The sequence below is a fragment of the Entelurus aequoreus genome, linkage group LG18 (assembly GCF_033978785.1).
Source record: "Entelurus aequoreus isolate RoL-2023_Sb linkage group LG18, RoL_Eaeq_v1.1, whole genome shotgun sequence".
NCBI lineage: Eukaryota > Metazoa > Chordata > Actinopteri > Syngnathiformes > Syngnathidae > Entelurus > Entelurus aequoreus.
The window spans coordinates 1,219,898-1,237,653 of record NC_084748.1 but is presented as its reverse complement, the minus strand read 5'-3'; the positions used below and the strand labels follow the sequence as shown (position 1 = coordinate 1,237,653).

Sequence of the window (17,756 nt, the reverse complement as noted above, 5' to 3'; positions counted from 1 at the left end):
GGTGTGAAGTGTGAAGTCAGGGGTGTGAAGTGTGAAGTGTGAAGTGTGAAGTCAGGGGTGTGAAGTGTGAAGTGTGAAGTGTGAAGTCAGGGGTGTGAAGTGTGAAGTCAGGGGTGTTCAAAGTCCAAGCATGCGGGGCCGTTTTGATATTTTTCATTTTCAAAACCATGACATGATTTTATGCTGCTCAGGGTCTCAGTCATAAAAATGTTACAAATAAGTCATATTTTAAAATGTTTATGTTTTATGTCCTTTTTGTCCAAACTCTGTTTTTATGGCAAAAACAAAAAAATATGCAATATTTTTCCCAAAAAGATTGTCAGAGTGGAATTTGATGTGGAGCATTTTTGGCCTTAAATAAGTCAATTATTCATAACAACATTGACTTGAATTCATCTTTATTTTCTGATCAATGACAGTTTCAAAAAAATGACAGTAAAATTCTTGGGGCCCCAAAAGGGTCCCATCATAAAGTGTTAAAGACGAGCCACACCGTATTTTACTCTCAAAGCTAAAGTCTCTGGATCAACTTCCGATCTATCTGTCCATATTAACTTTGTATGTTTTATGCCCTTTTTGTCAGAAAAAACATGTTTTATCAAGTCAACAATTATAAAAAAAAACTAAAAAAAAACATTGATTAATTCGTCATCATTTTTGTGAGCAATGAAAGTTTAAAAAAAATAACACTAAAATGTTAGGGGATCCAAAAGGGTCCCATCATAAAAGTGTTCAAAACAAGCCACATATATATTTGTTACTTTCAAAGCTTCATTCTCTAGATCAAGTTCAGATCTATCGTCAATTATAAGTTTCTATTATGTTTTTGTTTTATTTTGTCAAAGAAAGCCTTTTTCACCAGGTCAATAATTATAAATCATTGATTGTTATGAATTATGATCATTTCAGCAATGAGAGTTTTAAAGTAAAAATCAGCCTGCATTTGTGTTACTAGAGTCAAGATTGTATTGCTACATTTCACCTCTCTTGTTTATGTCTTTTCTTTTTTAATAGTATTTTGTCAATGTTCCACGGGGCCATGAACACTTTGTTAACACTTTGGACACCCCAGCCTGAAGTTGTTAACACTTTGGACACCCCTGCCTGAAGTTGTTAACACTTTGGACACCCCAGCCTGAAGTTGTTAACACTTTGGACACCCCAGCCTGAAGTTGTTAACACTTTGGACACCCCAGCCTGAAGTTGTTAACACTTTGGACACCCCTGCCTTAAGTTGTTAACACTTTGGACACCCCTGCCTGAAGTTGTTAACACTTTGGACACCCCAGCCTGAAGTTGTTAACACTTTGGACACCCCAGCCTGAAGTTGTTAACACTTTGGACACCCCAGCCTGAAGTTGTTAACACTTTGGACACCCCAGCCTGAAGTTGTTAACACTTTGGACACCCCAGCCTGAAGTTGTTAACACTTTGGACACCCCTGCCTGAAGTTGTTAACACTTTGGACACCCCAGCCTGAAGTTGTTAACACTTTGGACACCCCTGCCTGAAGTTGTTAACACTTTGGACACCCCTGCCTGAAGTTGTTAACACTTTGGACACCCCAGCCTGAAGTTGTTAACACTTTGGACACCCCTGCCTGAAGTTGTTAACACTTTGGACACCCCAGCCTGAAGTTGTTAACACTTTGGACACCCCTGCCTGAAGTTGTTAACACTTTGGACACCCCAGCCTGAAGTTGTTAACACTTTGGACACCCCAGCCTGAAGTTGTTAACACTTTGGACACCCCTGCCTGAAGTTGTTAACACTTTGGACACCCCAGCCTGAAGTTGTTAACACTTTGGACACCCCAGCCTGAAGTTGTTAACACTTTGGACACCCCTGCCTTAAGTTGTTAACACTTTGGACACCCCTGCCTGAAGTTGTTAACACTTTGGACACCCCAGCCTGAAGTTGTTAACACTTTGGACACCCCAGCCTGAAGTTGTTAACACTTTGGACACCCCAGCCTGAAGTTGTTAACACTTTGGACACCCCAGCCTGAAGTTGTTAACACTTTGGACACCCCAGCCTGAAGTTGTTAACACTTTGGACACCCCTGCCTGAAGTTGTTAACACTTTGGACACCCCAGCCTGAAGTTGTTAACACTTTGGACACCCCTGCCTGAAGTTGTTAACACTTTGGACACCCCTGCCTGAAGTTGTTAACACTTTGGACACCCCAGCCTGAAGTTGTTAACACTTTGGACACCCCTGCCTGAAGTTGTTAACACTTTGGACACCCCAGCCTGAAGTTGTTAACACTTTGGACACCCCTGCCTGAAGTTGTTAACACTTTGGACACCCCAGCCTGAAGTTGTTAACACTTTGGACACCCCAGCCTGAAGTTGTTAACACTTTGGACACCCCTGCCTGAAGTTGTTAACACTTTGGACACCCCAGCCTGAAGTTGTTAACACTTTGGACACCCCAGCCTGAAGTTGTTAACACTTTGGACACCCCTGCCTGAAGTTGTTAACACTTTGGACACCCCAGCCTGAAGTTGTTAACACTTTGGACACCCCAGCCTGAAGTTGTTAACACTTTGGACACCCCTGCCTTAAGTTGTTAACACTTTGGACACCCCAGCCTTAAGTTGTTAACACTTTGGACACCCCTGCCTGAAGTTGTTAACACTTTGGACACCCCAGCCTTAAGTTGTTAACACTTTGGACACCCCTGCCTTAAGTTGTTAACACTTTGGACACCCCAGCCTTAAGTTGTTAACACTTTGGACACCCCAGCCTTAAGTTGTTAACACTTTGGACACCCCAGCCTTAAGTTGTTAACACTTTGGACACCCCTGCCTTAAGTTGTTAACACTTTGGACACCCCAGCCTTAAGTTGTTAACACTTTGGACACCCCTGCCTGAAGTTGTTAACACTTTGGACACCCCAGCCTGAAGTTGTTAACACTTTGGACACCCCAGCCTGAAGTTGTTAACACTTTGGACACCCCTGCCTGAAGTTGTTAACACTTTGGACACCCCAGCCTGAAGTTGTTAACACTTTGGACACCCCAGCCTGAAGTTGTTAACACTTTGGACACCCCTGCCTGAAGTTGTTAACACTTTGGACACCCCTGCCTGAAGTTGTTAACACTTTGGACACCCCAGCCTGAAGTTGTTAACACTTTGGACACCCCTGCCTTAAGTTGTTAACACTTTGGACACCCCAGCCTGAAGTTGTTAACACTTTGGACACCCCAGCCTGAAGTTGTTAACACTTTGGACACCCCTGCCTGAAGTTGTTAACACTTTGGACACCCCTGTCTTAAGTTGTTAACACTTTGGACACCCCAGCCTGAAGTTGTTAACACTTTGGACACCCCTGCCTGAAGTTGTTAACACTTTGGACACCCCAGCCTGAAGTTGTTAACACTTTGGACACCCCTGCCTGAAGTTGTTAACACTTTGGACACCCCAGCCTGAAGTTGTTAACACTTTGGACACCCCAGCCTGAAGTTGTTAACACTTTGGACACCCCAGCCTGAAGTTGTTAACACTTTGGACACCCCAGCCTGAAGTTGTTAACACTTTGGACACCCCTGCCTGAAGTTGTTAACACTTTGGACACCCCTGCCTGAAGTTGTTAACACTTTGGACACCCCAGCCTGAAGTTGTTAACACTTTGGACACCCCAGCCTGAAGTTGTTAACACTTTGGACACCCCTGCCTGAAGTTGTTAACACTTTGGACACCCCTGCCTGAAGTTGTTAACACTTTGGACACCCCAGCCTGAAGTTGTTAACACTTTGGACACCCCAGCCTGAAGTTGTTAACACTTTGGACACCCCTGCCTGAAGTTGTTAACACTTTGGACACCCCAGCCTGAAGTTGTTAACACTTTGGACACCCCTGCCTGAAGTTGTTAACACTTTGGACACCCCAGCCTGAAGTTGTTAACACTTTGGACACCCCAGCCTGAAGTTGTTAACACTTTGGACACCCCTGCCTGAAGTTGTTAACACTTTGGACACCCCAGCCTGAAGTTGTTAACACTTTGGACACCCCTGCCTGAAGTTGTTTTTATTACATTTGAAGACGGACAAAACAGGACATGTCAAAATCAAGAAAGCAAAATAAAAATAAAGAAAATCCGCCTGATTGTGACTGTGAAGCTTTTCTTCTGCTAACATGAGAGTTGCCATGGTAACCACAGGACTGAATGTCGCCCTCATTCAGTAGCAGGGAATTTAACGTACCTTCATAAAAGTGCTGAGTCGCAGTAAAAAGTTCCAGGTCGGATTGTTTTCATCAATCTTCTGTTTTTCCCGCCGTGGTAAAAGTCAAATGTGAGGAGCCTTGAATAAAAACAATGGATGGATTGAAAGATGAAGGCAGGGAAAATGACAAGAGAGATCCAGAAAAAAAACGTCCATTTCTGTGCCAGGGGCCGGTCTGGGGGCCTCACATCCAGACCAGAAGACAAAAGGTGAGCTACACAACCAAACAAGTCTTTAGCAACAGTTCTACTATTCGGGGAAAAATATCACTTAGCAAAAGAATATTATTTTACTGGATGTCAGTATACAATTTGAAAAAAAAACATATTTAAAACAGACATTTTAGATGTATTCAATTAATAAATATGCACAGAATGTAACACATGTTGTTGTTCTTTGCTTAAAAATGGACAATTTAGAGAAATAAATCATTATGAACGTGCCCGTGCAACTCTGGGTTTACGCCTCGACCCAACGTCAACATTTCGGAAAGATGGGAGCGTGTGGAAGGAAGTTATGACCGTTATCATTTTTTACCACAAGGGGGTGATGTTAGTGTCGCTACGGCTATGCCCAACAGAAGAAATGCTAACAACTAGAATGCGTCAAAAACCACATTATGTGACTGTGAGGCGTACACTTGAAAAATTGCCTAGAAAAGTTAGCATGTGTCAAGAACTAAGTTGTATGACCCTGAGGCAAAAAGCTAAAAAAGTTAGCATGCTAATGTTTAAATGCTAACACTTAGCTTTTGTCAAGTACCATGTTATAGGAGTCTGAGGTATACAGCTAAACAAGTTAGCCTGCTAACAGTTAGCATGTGTAGTACCATGTTAAATGAATTTAAGGTGTTTGGTTGCAAAATTGGCTAAAAAAGTTAGCATGTGTCAAGTACCAAGTTATATGACTCCGAGGCTTAGAGCAAAAAAAAAGTTAGCATTGCTTATGTAAAATGTTAACACTTAGCATGTGTCAGGTACCATGTTATATGACTTTGAGGCATACACTTCAAAAAATGTTAGCATGCAAACAGATAGCGTGTTATATGAACTTAAGGTGTTCGGACGCAAAATTGGCTGAACAAGTTAGCATCTGTTAAGTAATAATAATAATAATAATAATGGATTAGATTTATGTAGCGCTTTTCTAGACACTCAAAACTCTTCACAGAGAAGTGAGAAGCAATCACACATAATGAAAGTAACAAGTTATATGACTCTGAGGCACAGAGCTAACAATGTTAGCATGCTCATGTTAAAATGCTAACACTTAGCATATGTTAAGTACCATATTGTATAAATATATGTCTTTTTTTTAATGTTTTAATCTTCATGTAATGTGGCGTACAATATATCTACCACACGGTGGCGCCCTTGTGCTAGACAGAGAATATGACACCTTTACTGTCAGGATCACTAGTTCAAAAAATAAAATAAAGGAATATTTATGGAAAAAGTGACATTTTCCAACATGTGACAAACACGAGTAGCCGTCAGTCGTCTTCTCTGCGCCATTTTTAAAATGTGTTGCTGTGCTTGTTTGCCTTTTTCAGTCAACGGCAGCTATTCCTGTAGACATGGTGAGAAATACCAACGACACTCGGCGCGTGTGTGTGTGTGTGTGTGTGTGTGTGTGTGTGTGTGTGTGTGTGTGTGTGTGTGTGTGTGTGTGTGTGTGTGTGTGTGTGTGTGTGTGTGTGTGTGTGTGTGTGTGTGTGTGTGTGTGTGTGTGTGTGTGTGTGTGTGTGTGTGTGTGTGTGAGTGTGTGTGTGTGTGTGTGTGTGTGAGTGTGTGTGTGTGTGTGTGTGTGTGTGTGTGTGTGTGTGTGTGTGTGTGTGTGTGTGTGTGTGTGTGTGTGTGTGTGTGCACTTGTCTCACCGTCCTTGTGTGGACATACACTTGATAAGCCACCCTTTCTGTGAGGATCTTTTGACTTGTGAGGGCATTTGCCTGCTCCTCACAACTACAGAAGTAAAATATTTTTTTTACTTTGTGTGTTTTGCATTCTGAAGTGAGGTTGCAACTAGGGATGTCCGATAAATGTTTTAAAATGTAATATCGGAAATTATTGGTATGGTTTTTTTATTATCGGTATCGTTTTTTTTTTTTTTTTTTTTTTTTTTTTTTTTTTTTAATTTTTTTATTAAATCAACATAAAAAAAACACAAGATACACTTACTCGTGCACCAACCCCAAAAAACCTCCCTCCCCCATTTACACTCATTCACACAAAGGGGTTGTTTCTTTCTGTTATTAATATTCTGCTTCCTACATTATATATCAATATATATCAATACAGTCTGCAAGGGATACAGTCCGTAAGCACACATGATTGTGCGTGCTGCTGCTCCACTAATAGTACTAACCTTTAACACTTAATTTTACTCATTTTCATTCATTACTAGTTTCTATGTAACTGTTTTTATATTGTTTTACTTTCTTTATTATTCAAGAAAATGTTTTTAATTTATTTATCTTATTTTATTAATTTTTAAAAAAAGTACCTTATCTTCACCATACCTGGTTGTCCAAATTAGGCATAATAATGTGTTAATTCCACGACTGTATATATCGGTTGATATCGGTATCGGTAATTAAAGAGTTGGACAATATCGGAATATCGGATATGGGCAAAAAGCCATTATCATCCCTAGTTGCAACTCTTTACTCCCAAACGTGGGTCCACACAAAGTAGGCAAGACATGTATGTGTGTGTGTGTGTGAGAGTGTGTGTGTGTGTGTGTGTGTGTGTGTGTGTGTGTGTGTGTGTGTGTGTGTGTGTGTGTGTGTGTGTGTGTGTGTGTGTGTGCAGGTAAGGCTGCCCTCAGAGGGCCACATTGAAAACATTTTAAATATAAATATGAATAGTCTTCTTAAAGGCCTACTGAAATGAAATTATTTTATTTAAATGGGGATAGCAGATCCATTCTATGTGTCATACTTGATCATTTTGTGATATTGCCATATTTTTGCTGAAAGGATTTAGTAGAGAACAACGACGATAAAGTTCGCAACTTTTGGTCGCTGATAAAAAAAGCCTTGCCTGTAGCGGAAGTAGCGTGACGTCGCAGGTTGAAAGTAGCGTGACGTCACAGGTTGAAAGTAGCGTGACGTCACAGGTTGAAAGTAGCGTGACGTCACAGGTTGAAAGTAGCGTGACGTCACAGGTTGAAAGTAGCGTCGCAGGTTGAAAGTAGCGTGACGTCACAGGTTGAAAGTAGCGTGACGTCACAGGTTGAAAGTAGCGTGACGTCACAGGTTGAAAGTAGCGTGACGTCACAGGTTGAAAGTAGCGTGACGTCACAGGTTGAAAGTAGCGTGACGTCACAGGTTGAAAGTAGCGTGACGTCACAGGTTGAAAGTAGCGTGACGTCACAGGTTGAAAGTAGCGTGACGTCACAGGTTGAAAGTAGCGTGACGTCACAGGTTGGAAGTAGCGTGACGTCACAGGTTGAAAGTAGCGTGACGTCACAGGTTGAAAGTAGCGTGACGTCACAGGTTGAAAGTAGCGTGACGTCACAGGTTGAAAGTAGCGTGACGTCACAGGTTGAAAGTAGCGTGACGTCACAGGTTGAAAGTAGCGTGACGTCACAGGTTGAAAGTAGCGTGACGTCACAGGTTGAAAGTAGCGTGACGTCACAGGTTGAAAGTAGCGTGACGTCACAGCTTGAAAGTAGCGTGACGTCACAGGTTGAAAGTAGCGTGACGTCACAGGTTGAAAGTAGCGTGACGTCACAGGTTGAAAGTAGCGTGACGTCACAGCTTGAAAGTAGCGTGACGTCACAGGTTGAAAGTAGCGTGACGTCACAGGTTGAAAGTAGCGTGACGTCACAGCTTGAAAGTAGCGTGACGTCACAGGTTGAAAGTAGCGTGACGTCACAGGTTGAAAGTAGCGTGACGTCACAGGTTGAAAGTAGCGTGACGTCACAGGTTGAAAGTAGCGTGACGTCACAGGTTGAAAGTAGCGTGACGTCACAGCTTGAAAGTAGCGTGACGTCACAGGTTGAAAGGCTCCTCACATTTCCCCATTGTTTACACCAGCAGCGAGAGAGATTCGGAGCGAGAAAGCGACGATTACCCCATTAACTTGAGCCAGGATGAAAGATTTGTGGATGAGGAACGTGAGAGTGAAGGACTAGAGTGCAGTGCAGGACGCATCTTTTTTTGCTCTGACCGTAACTTAGGTAGAAGCTGGCTCATTGGATTCCACACTCTCTCCTTTTTCTATTGTGGATCACGGATTTGTATTTTAAACCACCTGGGATACTATATCCTCTTGAAAATGAGAGTCCAGAACGCCAAATGGACATTCACAGTGACTTTTATCTCCACGACAATACATCGGTGAAGCTCTTTAGCTACGGAGCTAACGTGATAGCATCGGGCTTAAATGCAGATAGAAACAAAAGAAAAAAGCCCCTGACTGGAAGGATAGACAGAAGATCAACAATACTACTATCAGGAGACACTGAACCAAACACTGGACATGTAAATACACGGTTAATGCTGTGCTGCCTGTCGAAGTCTAGCAATGCTGTTACTAACGACGCCATTGAAGCTAACTTAACTACGGGACCTCACAGAGCTATGCTAAAAACATTAGCTATCCACCTACGCCAGCCAGCCCTCATCTGCTCATCAACACCCGTGCTCACCTGCGTTCCAGCGATCGACGGCACGACAAAGGACTTCACCCGATCATCAATGCGGTCGGCGGCTAGCGTCGGATAGCGCATCTGCTATCCAAGTCAAAGTCCTCCTGGTTGTGTTGCTGCAGCCAGCCGCTAATACACCGATCCCACCTACAACTCTCTTCTTTGCAGTCTTCATTGTTCATTAAACAAATTGCAACAGATTCACCAACACAGATGTCCAGAATACTGTGGAATTTTGAGATGAAAACAGAGCTTTTTGTATTGGATACAATGTGTCCCAATACTTCTGTTTCAACCATTGACGTCACGCGCATACGTCATCATACATAGACCTTTTCAAGCGGAAGTTTAGCGGGAAATGTAAAATGTCACTTTATAAGTTAACCCGGCCATATTGGCATGTGTTGCAATGTTAAGATTTCATCATTGATATATAAACTATCAGACTGCGTGGTCGCTAGTAGTGGCTTTCAGTAGGCCTTTAATGTGTGTGTGTTACTTTTGATTGCTGTAATTGTTGCTGAAAGGTTGACTTTGCTTGTTGCAGGATCAGATCATCTAAATATATCTAATATTTGAATGCAGATCATCTAAATATATCTAATATTTGAATGCAGATCATCTAAATATATCTAATATTTGAATGCAGAAGTTTGTTAAATTAATAGCGGCATATGACAAATAGATGTGGCGGTCCACCAATTATAGCAGTATATGACATAAAATGTCATGGCGGAAACATAAATTATTGCGACATATGACATAAAATGATGTGTGGCGGGCCAAATAAATTATGTCAGCATATTACATAAAATAATGTGGCGGGCCACATACATTTTTGCGGCACATAAAATAAAATGATGTGGCGGGCCACATAAATTATATCGGCATATGAGATCAAATATTGCGGTGGGCCAATTAAAATAACTCAGCATATGACATAACATGACATGGCAGGCCATCAAAATGATTGTGGCATCTGACATGACAAATGATGTGGCTGGCCACTTACAAACCCCGTTTCCATATGAGTTGGGAAATGGTGTTAGATGTAAATATAAACAGAATACAATGATTTGCAAATCCTTTTCAAGCCATATTCAGTTGAATATGCTACAAAGACAACATATTTCATGTTCAAACTCATAAACTTTATTTTTTTTTGCAAATAATCATTAAGTTTATAATTTGATGTCAGCAACACGTGACAAAGAAGTTGTGAAAGGTGGCAATAAATACTGATAAAGTTGAGGAATGCTCATCAAACACTTATTTGGAACATCCCACAGGTGTGCAGGCTAATTGGGAACAGGTGGGTGCCATGATTGGCTATAAAAGTAGATTCCATGAAATGCTCAGTCATTCACAAACAAGGATGGGGCGAGGGTCACCACTTTGTCAACAAATGCCTGAGCAAATTGTTGAACAGTTTAAGAACAACCTTTCTCAAGCAGCTATTGCAAGGAATTGAGGGATTTCACCATCTACGCTCCGTAATATCATCAAAGCTTTCAGAGAATGTGGAGAAATCACCCCAGGTAAGCAGCTAAGCCCGTGACCTTCCATCCCTCAGCCTGTACTGCATCAACAAGTGTGTGTAAAGGATATCACCACATGGGCTCAGGAACACTTCATAAACCCACTGTCAGCAACTACAGTTGGTCGCTACATCTGTAAGTGCAAGTTAAAACTCTCCTATGCAAGGCCAAAACCGTTTATCAACAACACCCAGAAACGCCGTCGGCTTTGCTGGGCCTGAGCTCATCTAAGATGGACTGATACAAAGTGGAAAAGTGTTCTGTGGTCTGACGAGTCCACATTTCAAATTGTTTTTGGAAACTGTGGACGTCGTGTCCTCCAGACCAAAGAGGAAAAGAACCATCCGGATTGTTCTAGGTGCAAAGTGTAAAAGGCAGCATGTGTGATGGTATGGGGGTGTATTAGTGCCCAAGACATGGGTAACTTACACATCTGTGAAGGCACCATTAATGCTGAAAGGTACATACAGCTTTTGGAGCAACATATGTTGCCATCCAAGCAATGTTACCATGGACGCCCCTGCTTATTCCAGCAAGACAATGCCAAGCCAGGTGTTACATCAACGTGGCTTCATAGTAAAAGAGTGCGGGTACTAGACTGGCCTGCCTGTAGTCCAGACATTGAAAATGTGTGGCACCTGCAATATGAGAAGGGAGACCCCCGGACTGTTGAACAACTTAAGCTGTACATCAAGCAAGAATGGGAAAGAATTCCACTTCAAAAATGTGTCTCCTCACTTCCCAAACCAAAACTGAGTGTTGTTAAAAGGAAAGGCCATGTAACACAGTGGTGAACATGCCCTTTCACAACTACTTTGGCACGTGTTGCAGCCATGAAATTATAAGTTCATTATTATTTGCAAAAAAATAAAATAAAGTTTCTGAGTTTGAACATCAAATATGTTGTCTTTGTAGCATATTCAACTGAATATGGCTTGGAAAGGATTTGCAAATCATTGTATTCCGTTTATATTTACATCTAACACCATTTCACAACTCATATGGAAACAGGGTTTGTAAAATGATGTGGCGGGCCAGATTTGGCCCCTGGGCCATGAGTTTGAATCCTGTGTTTTTTTCTACACTGTCATTGTTGAAAAATACTGATCGATACATCAATGTTGTTATTGATTGATTGAATGTTGTTATTACTTCACATCAAATATTCCACTTGGAACTTTTGGGGGGACATCTTGCATATTTTGTCTTTTCTTTGACAAAAAGGGCATAAAACATAAAAACATGTAAACATGTCAAGGGATGAATCTAAAGTGTATCTGTAGATATTTTAGCATTGAAAGTAAAAATAGAAATAAACATATTTGACATGTTTTTAACACTTTAAAGACTGAGGCCCTTTTGGGTCCCCGGGAACTTCAATGTTGACCAAATACAAGCGGAGCCCGAACGGTTACAATACATATTCTATTGGTTTTGGAAAATGAAAAATATCCAAATGGCAAAAGTTAGGACACCCCCTGTGACACGCGAGCAGTCCAATCAGGTCATGGCCGTCCATATTTGGCAGCGTGGCGTCCTATCACTTTGTGTATCCAGGAGCTGAAGGCGGACACTTTGGTGTAAACGCCGGGCGATTGCTGCGTCCGGCAGGCGTGACCCCAGGAGGTGACCCCGTAAACCACCCAGCCCCCACCCGGGCGCTCGCACACCAGAGGCCCGCCGCTGTCGCCGCGGCAACTGTCCACGCGCCGGTCCTCCTGGACGCTGCCGGCGCACAGCATGCGGCTGGTGAACGCCGCGTGGAAGCGCTGCTGGCAGTGGCGGCGCGGCAGGAGGGAGAGCGCCGCCTGCTGGAGGGTCTTGGAGTACGCACGGCCTGAGGGGAGGGAGAGGGGCGTGGTCATTAATGCTGACACTGCACATTTCAACACGGGAAGTAAAGCTTTACAAGAAAGTGGAAGATCAATAGGAGACAAATGGATTGTTGCTCATGCGGGACATTTTTCATTGACAGCGTGACAAATTGACCTTTACTGACATGACCTTTCACCTCCTATCAATAGTAGTCTTGCTATAGAGCAGGGGTGTCCTAACTTCTTCCACTGAGGGCCGCACACTGAAAATGTGTTTTTCATTCTCAGACTAATACAATTTATCTTTCCTTTTTTTAACCCTTAGGGCTTCCCTCAAGTTTGGTCCCGGGGACCCGAAACGGTCTCAGTCATACTTTTTTTTTTTTAAAGTCATACATACTAAAAAAATATTTTTTTTTAGCAAACCCTAAACATCTACATCAACTTCAAATCTATCCATCGATATACATTGTTACATTTTTTATTGTGTTATGACCTTTTTGTCAAAAACATGGTTTTTGGGACCAAAACACAAAATATGCAACATTTTCCCGAAAAAAATTCAAAGTGGAATATTTGATGTAAAGTATTTGGAGCCTTAAATAAATTAATACTTCAATACAACATTTATTTTAATTCATGGAGATTTTTTGAGCAATGAAAGTTCAAATAAACCAAAACAACTTTCTTGGGGCTCCAAAAGGGCCCTGCTCATAAAAGTCTTAAAAATAGCGGGAATTACTTGACTATTAGGTTTATTTTGTATATTCTTGTAGAACCAACCTCTATAGTACACCTTTGATTTGAAACTGTTTATGTTGTCAGCGCTCTGCCCTTTTTAAGGACCTCCTGCAACAAAATGTGAGTGTCTGACAAGTTTGTTGAACGGAACACTCGGGTCATGGAGAGGACCTCAAACGGAACACTCGGGTCATGGAGAGGACCTCAAACGGAACACTCGGGTCATGGAGAGGACCTCAAACGGAACACTCGGGTCATGGAGAGGAGCTCAAACGGAACACTCGGGTCATGGAGAGGACCTCAAACGGAACACTCGGGTCATGGAGAGGACCTCAAACGGAACACTCGGGTCATGGAGAGGACCTCAAACGGAACACTCGGGTCATGGAGAGGACCTCAAACGGAACACTCGGGTCATGGAGAGGACCTCAAACGGAACACTCGGGTCATGGAGAGGACCTCAAACGGAACACTCGGGTCATGGAGAGGACCTCAAACGGAACACTCGGGTCATGGAGAGGACCTCAAACGGAACACTCGGGTCATGGAGAGGACCTCAAACGGAACACTCGGGTCATGGAGAGGACCTCAAACGGAACACTCGGGTCATGGAGAGGACCTCAAACGGAACACTCGGGTCATGGAGAGGACCTCAAACGGAACACTCGGGTCATGGAGAGGACCTCAAACGGAACCTTGAGGAGCACCACTGAAGAAGTTGAAGAAATGTGGAGTAAACAATCACCTTGGTTCCATAACTCCCATTACAGATATAATGTGTAGGACTGAAAGGAACTTGTCAGTTATGTCAACACACATTTGGAGTCCAGTCTTCTGCTTGTCTACACAACATGGAGCACTCCAGTGTTTTTAGAAACGTGGCAAATGAATCTGGCCCCTGGCCCTTGAGTTTGACATTTAGGACATTTTGGAGACTACCATAAAAGCTTCATTAAAAACAATTTTAAAACATGAACGGCGCTTCATATATTTTGCTCTCTATTTGTCTCTCCCACAGAGTGCACATGTGTCATGGCCAATTATGCAAATGAGACGATGACGTCACCTCAGTGCCACACACAGGAGGTCTGCAACGTGCAGGTTTTAGGAGACAAAATGTCCAAGCTGTCATTTTGGAATGGAAGAAGCTGCTGTTCTAAATGTGTCCACTAGATGTCGCAATAGCAATTCTGTGTATAATGTGGATTGCTACGTACGTGCCTCCATTGTCAAAGGTGTTGTTGGTGATGGTTCTACTCAAATAAATGTTTTTGATCATCTGTACATTTCCTGTTGTACTTATGACTGGGGACACATTTTGTGGGCGCACATAAATATGCTGAAATATTATGAATCCCTTTGCAACTTCATGTTTGAGTCATGAAATGAGTCCAAATTCACAAGTTGTGTTACAGATGATGCTACGTACATCAGTAGAGGAAAACATGGCAATTACATGAATAACATCCTGTAATTTGATATTAATATTATGCTTCATTTCATCTTCTGATAGATTCAAAATGAACACCAATGAGAGCATTTTAAAAACTCTGCCAGGCTCAATTCCAACTACTTGACTGATGAACATTATCACTTCATTTATTCACAAAGTATGAATAACCACAAATGAACATAGAATACTTTTAACCGCATCATTTAAGTGTAAAAAGAAAAACATGACATGTACATTTTCAGAATGTACTTAGTCTATTTTTAAACAAGGAAAATAATCTATAGTTGTCTTTATCTTTAACTTATCGTGCCATTATTTTAATTAGTAGATTTATTAATTAGCTAAAATGACTTTGACACCCCTGATTTACAAAGTATAAATAACAACAAATGAAGATACATCTAAATAAAAGATGGATCTCTGTCTGGACTGGAAACTGCACGGCCTCAGACTGAAGTCTCTCCAGAGACTGCTGAGGACGGCGGGAAACATCATCAGGACTCATCTTCCTCATATCCAGGAAATCGCAAAAAGCGGGTGTTGCTATGAGTCTCACCTGTGTCTCCCCAGCCCCTGATGTGACATATGGGTGTTGCTATGAGTCTCACCTGTGTCTCCCCAGCCCCTGATGTGACATACGGGTGTTGCTATGAGTCTCACCTGTGTCTCCCCAGCCCCTGATGTGACATATGGGTGTTGCTATGAGTCTCACCTGTGTCTCCCCAGCCCCTGATGTGACATATGGGTGTTGCTATGAGTCTCACCTGTGTCTCCCCAGCCACTGATGTGACATACGGGTGTTGCTATGAGTCTCACCTGTGTCTCCCCAGCCCCTGATGTGACATACGGGTGTTGCTATGAGTCTCACCTGTGTCTCCCCAGCCGCTGATGTGACATACGGGTGTTGCTATGAGTCTCACCTGTGTCTCCCCAGCCGCTGATGTGACATATGGGTGTTGCTATGAGTCTCACCTGTGTCTCCCCAGCCACTGATGTGACATACGGGTGTTGCTGTGAGTCTCACCTGTGTCTCCCCAGCCACTGATGTGACATACGGGTGTTGCTGTGAGTCTCACCTGTGTCTCCCCAGCCACTGATGTGACATACGGGTGTTGCTGTGAGTCTCACCTGTGTCTCCCCAGCCACTGATGTGACATACGGGTGTTGCTGTGAGTCTCACCTGTGTCTCCCCAGCCACTGATGTGACATACGGGTGTTGCTGTGAGTCTCACCTGTGTCTCCCCAGCCACTGATGTGACAGTTGCTGCCTCCTTTGAGCGCTCTCTCCTTCCTGAGTGGCAGACAGGCTGGCAGGACGTGAGGGCTGAATGACACGCACTCCCCCGCCGCCCCCGCCCGGCCCGCCGCCAGACGCACCAGCGCCAGGTCGTAGTCGCTGCTGGTGGAGAGGTAGTTGGGGTGGAGGACAATGTGATGGACGGCGTGCTCCTCCTCGTACTCCTCGGGGACCAGGGAGTGGTAGTCACCCACCCGCACTTTGTACTGCTTGCTGGCGTTGCCATACCTGCCCAGAGAGAACAGGAAGTTGCCATACCTGCCCAGAGAGAACAGGAAGTTGCCATACCTGCCCAGAGAGAACAGGAAGTTGCCATACCTGCCCAGAGAGAACAGGAAGTGGTCGTGGGCTGCAAATACTTACAAGACAAGTCCTTGTGATGACAGACGTGATTACACACACTAATTATTTTCCACTTCTACCACAACGCAAACTACAATTATATTAATGACCTCTGCCAGGTACACCCTGGACAAGTCACCACCTCATCACAGGGCCAACACAGATAGACAGACAACATTCACACACTAGGGACCATTTAGTGTTGCCAATCAAACTATCCCAGGTGCATGTCTTTGGAGGTGGGAGGAGCCTATCCCCAGGTGCATGTCTTTGGAGGTGGGAGGAGCCTATCCCCAGGTGCATGTCTTTGGAGGTGGGAGGAGCCTATCCCCAGGTGCATGTCTTTGGAGGTGGGAGGAAGATGGAGTAGAGCCCACACAGTCACGGGGAGATGCACATGCAAACTCCACACAGAAAGATCCCGAGCCCGGGATTGAACTGAGGACCTTTGTATTGTGAGGCACATGCACTAACCCCTGTGCCACCGTGCTGCAATGGCAACAATAGCAGTGAAATAGCAGAGTACAGAAGCACTTTTGGTTGGTTAGTGCAGCTCATCTGGAGATCATTTGGCCTTCTTGCAGTTGATTTCTATTTATACTTTCTGACTGTACAGCACGCAGGCTGCCAACTGTAACTAAACCTCCCAGCAGGTTCACCTGGGACTCAGCCTGACTCTCCAACACCTCTCTGTGCTGTACAGTCAATGTACAGACAATGTACAGTCAATATACAGTCAATATACAGTCAATGTACAGTCAATGTACAGTCAATATACAGTCAATATACAGTCAATGTACAGTCAATGTACAGACAATATACAGTCAATGTACAGTCAATGTACAGACAATATACAGTCAATGTACAGTCAATATACAGTCAATATACAGTCAATGTACAGTAAATGTACAGACAATATACAGTCAATATACAGTCAATATACAGTCAATGTACAGTCAATATACAGTCAATGTACAGTCAATGTACAGACAATATACAGTCAATGTACAGTCAATATACAGTCAATATACAGTAAATGTACAGTCAATAGACGGTAAATGTACAGTCAATGTACAGCCAATAGAAAGTCAATATACAGTCAATGTACAGTCAATATACAGTCAATATACAGTAAATGTATTGACCTTATTGGCTCTTCTATTAGGAATGTTGTGGCATTTTTCTCCTTTCTATTTTTCCCACCTGGCAGGTTTCCAACTTGAGCCTTTCTTTTGCTGTGACAAGACAAATGTCCCCAGCACGTCAGAGGAATGGAAAGGACATCATAAACACCATGACAGATTTATCTCACCTGCATTTTTATCCGCGCTTGGACTGCAAGTGCGTCACATTTTAGCCGGGTTACGTTTGTTCACGGCTAAAATTAGATTTATCTGTAATTAAATTAGAGATAATTATTATATATCATTTTCTGTCTTGCCTCTTGGTGAGGGCGGTCGCATTTCGGGGTTGTGGACGGCTGTGTAGCGCTTTATAGCGGCAGCCGGCCTCCAGGGCCCCAAACCCCCCCGCCCCCCTCTGTTGCGAGTTGTTGTGATTACATGAATCATGTTTATGTGTGCTATGCTATGTGAGGTTTTTTCCTTGGACTCAGTCTGGACCCCTCCCGAGGGTCCAGCCTTAGACTGATATTTTTTTTACTTTTCTCCCCTTTCCAAATATCCCCTTT

General features: G+C 43.2%; 1 protein-coding gene across 1 annotated transcript in view; it reads right to left on the bottom strand.

Moving 5' to 3' along the window:
- Positions 1–11,449: 11,449 nt before the first annotated feature.
- Positions 11,450–17,756, bottom strand: part of prss12 (serine protease 12) — a 99,313-nt gene continuing 93,006 nt past the window's right edge. Inside the window, exons 12-13 of the mRNA XM_062026250.1 lie at positions 15,660–15,952; positions 11,450–12,256 (exon numbers count right to left, since the gene is read on the bottom strand). Coding sequence (XP_061882234.1) covers positions 11,925–12,256; positions 15,660–15,952 — 625 coding nt within the window. The 3' untranslated portion in view covers positions 11,450–11,924. The remainder of the gene's footprint in view (positions 12,257–15,659; positions 15,953–17,756) is intronic.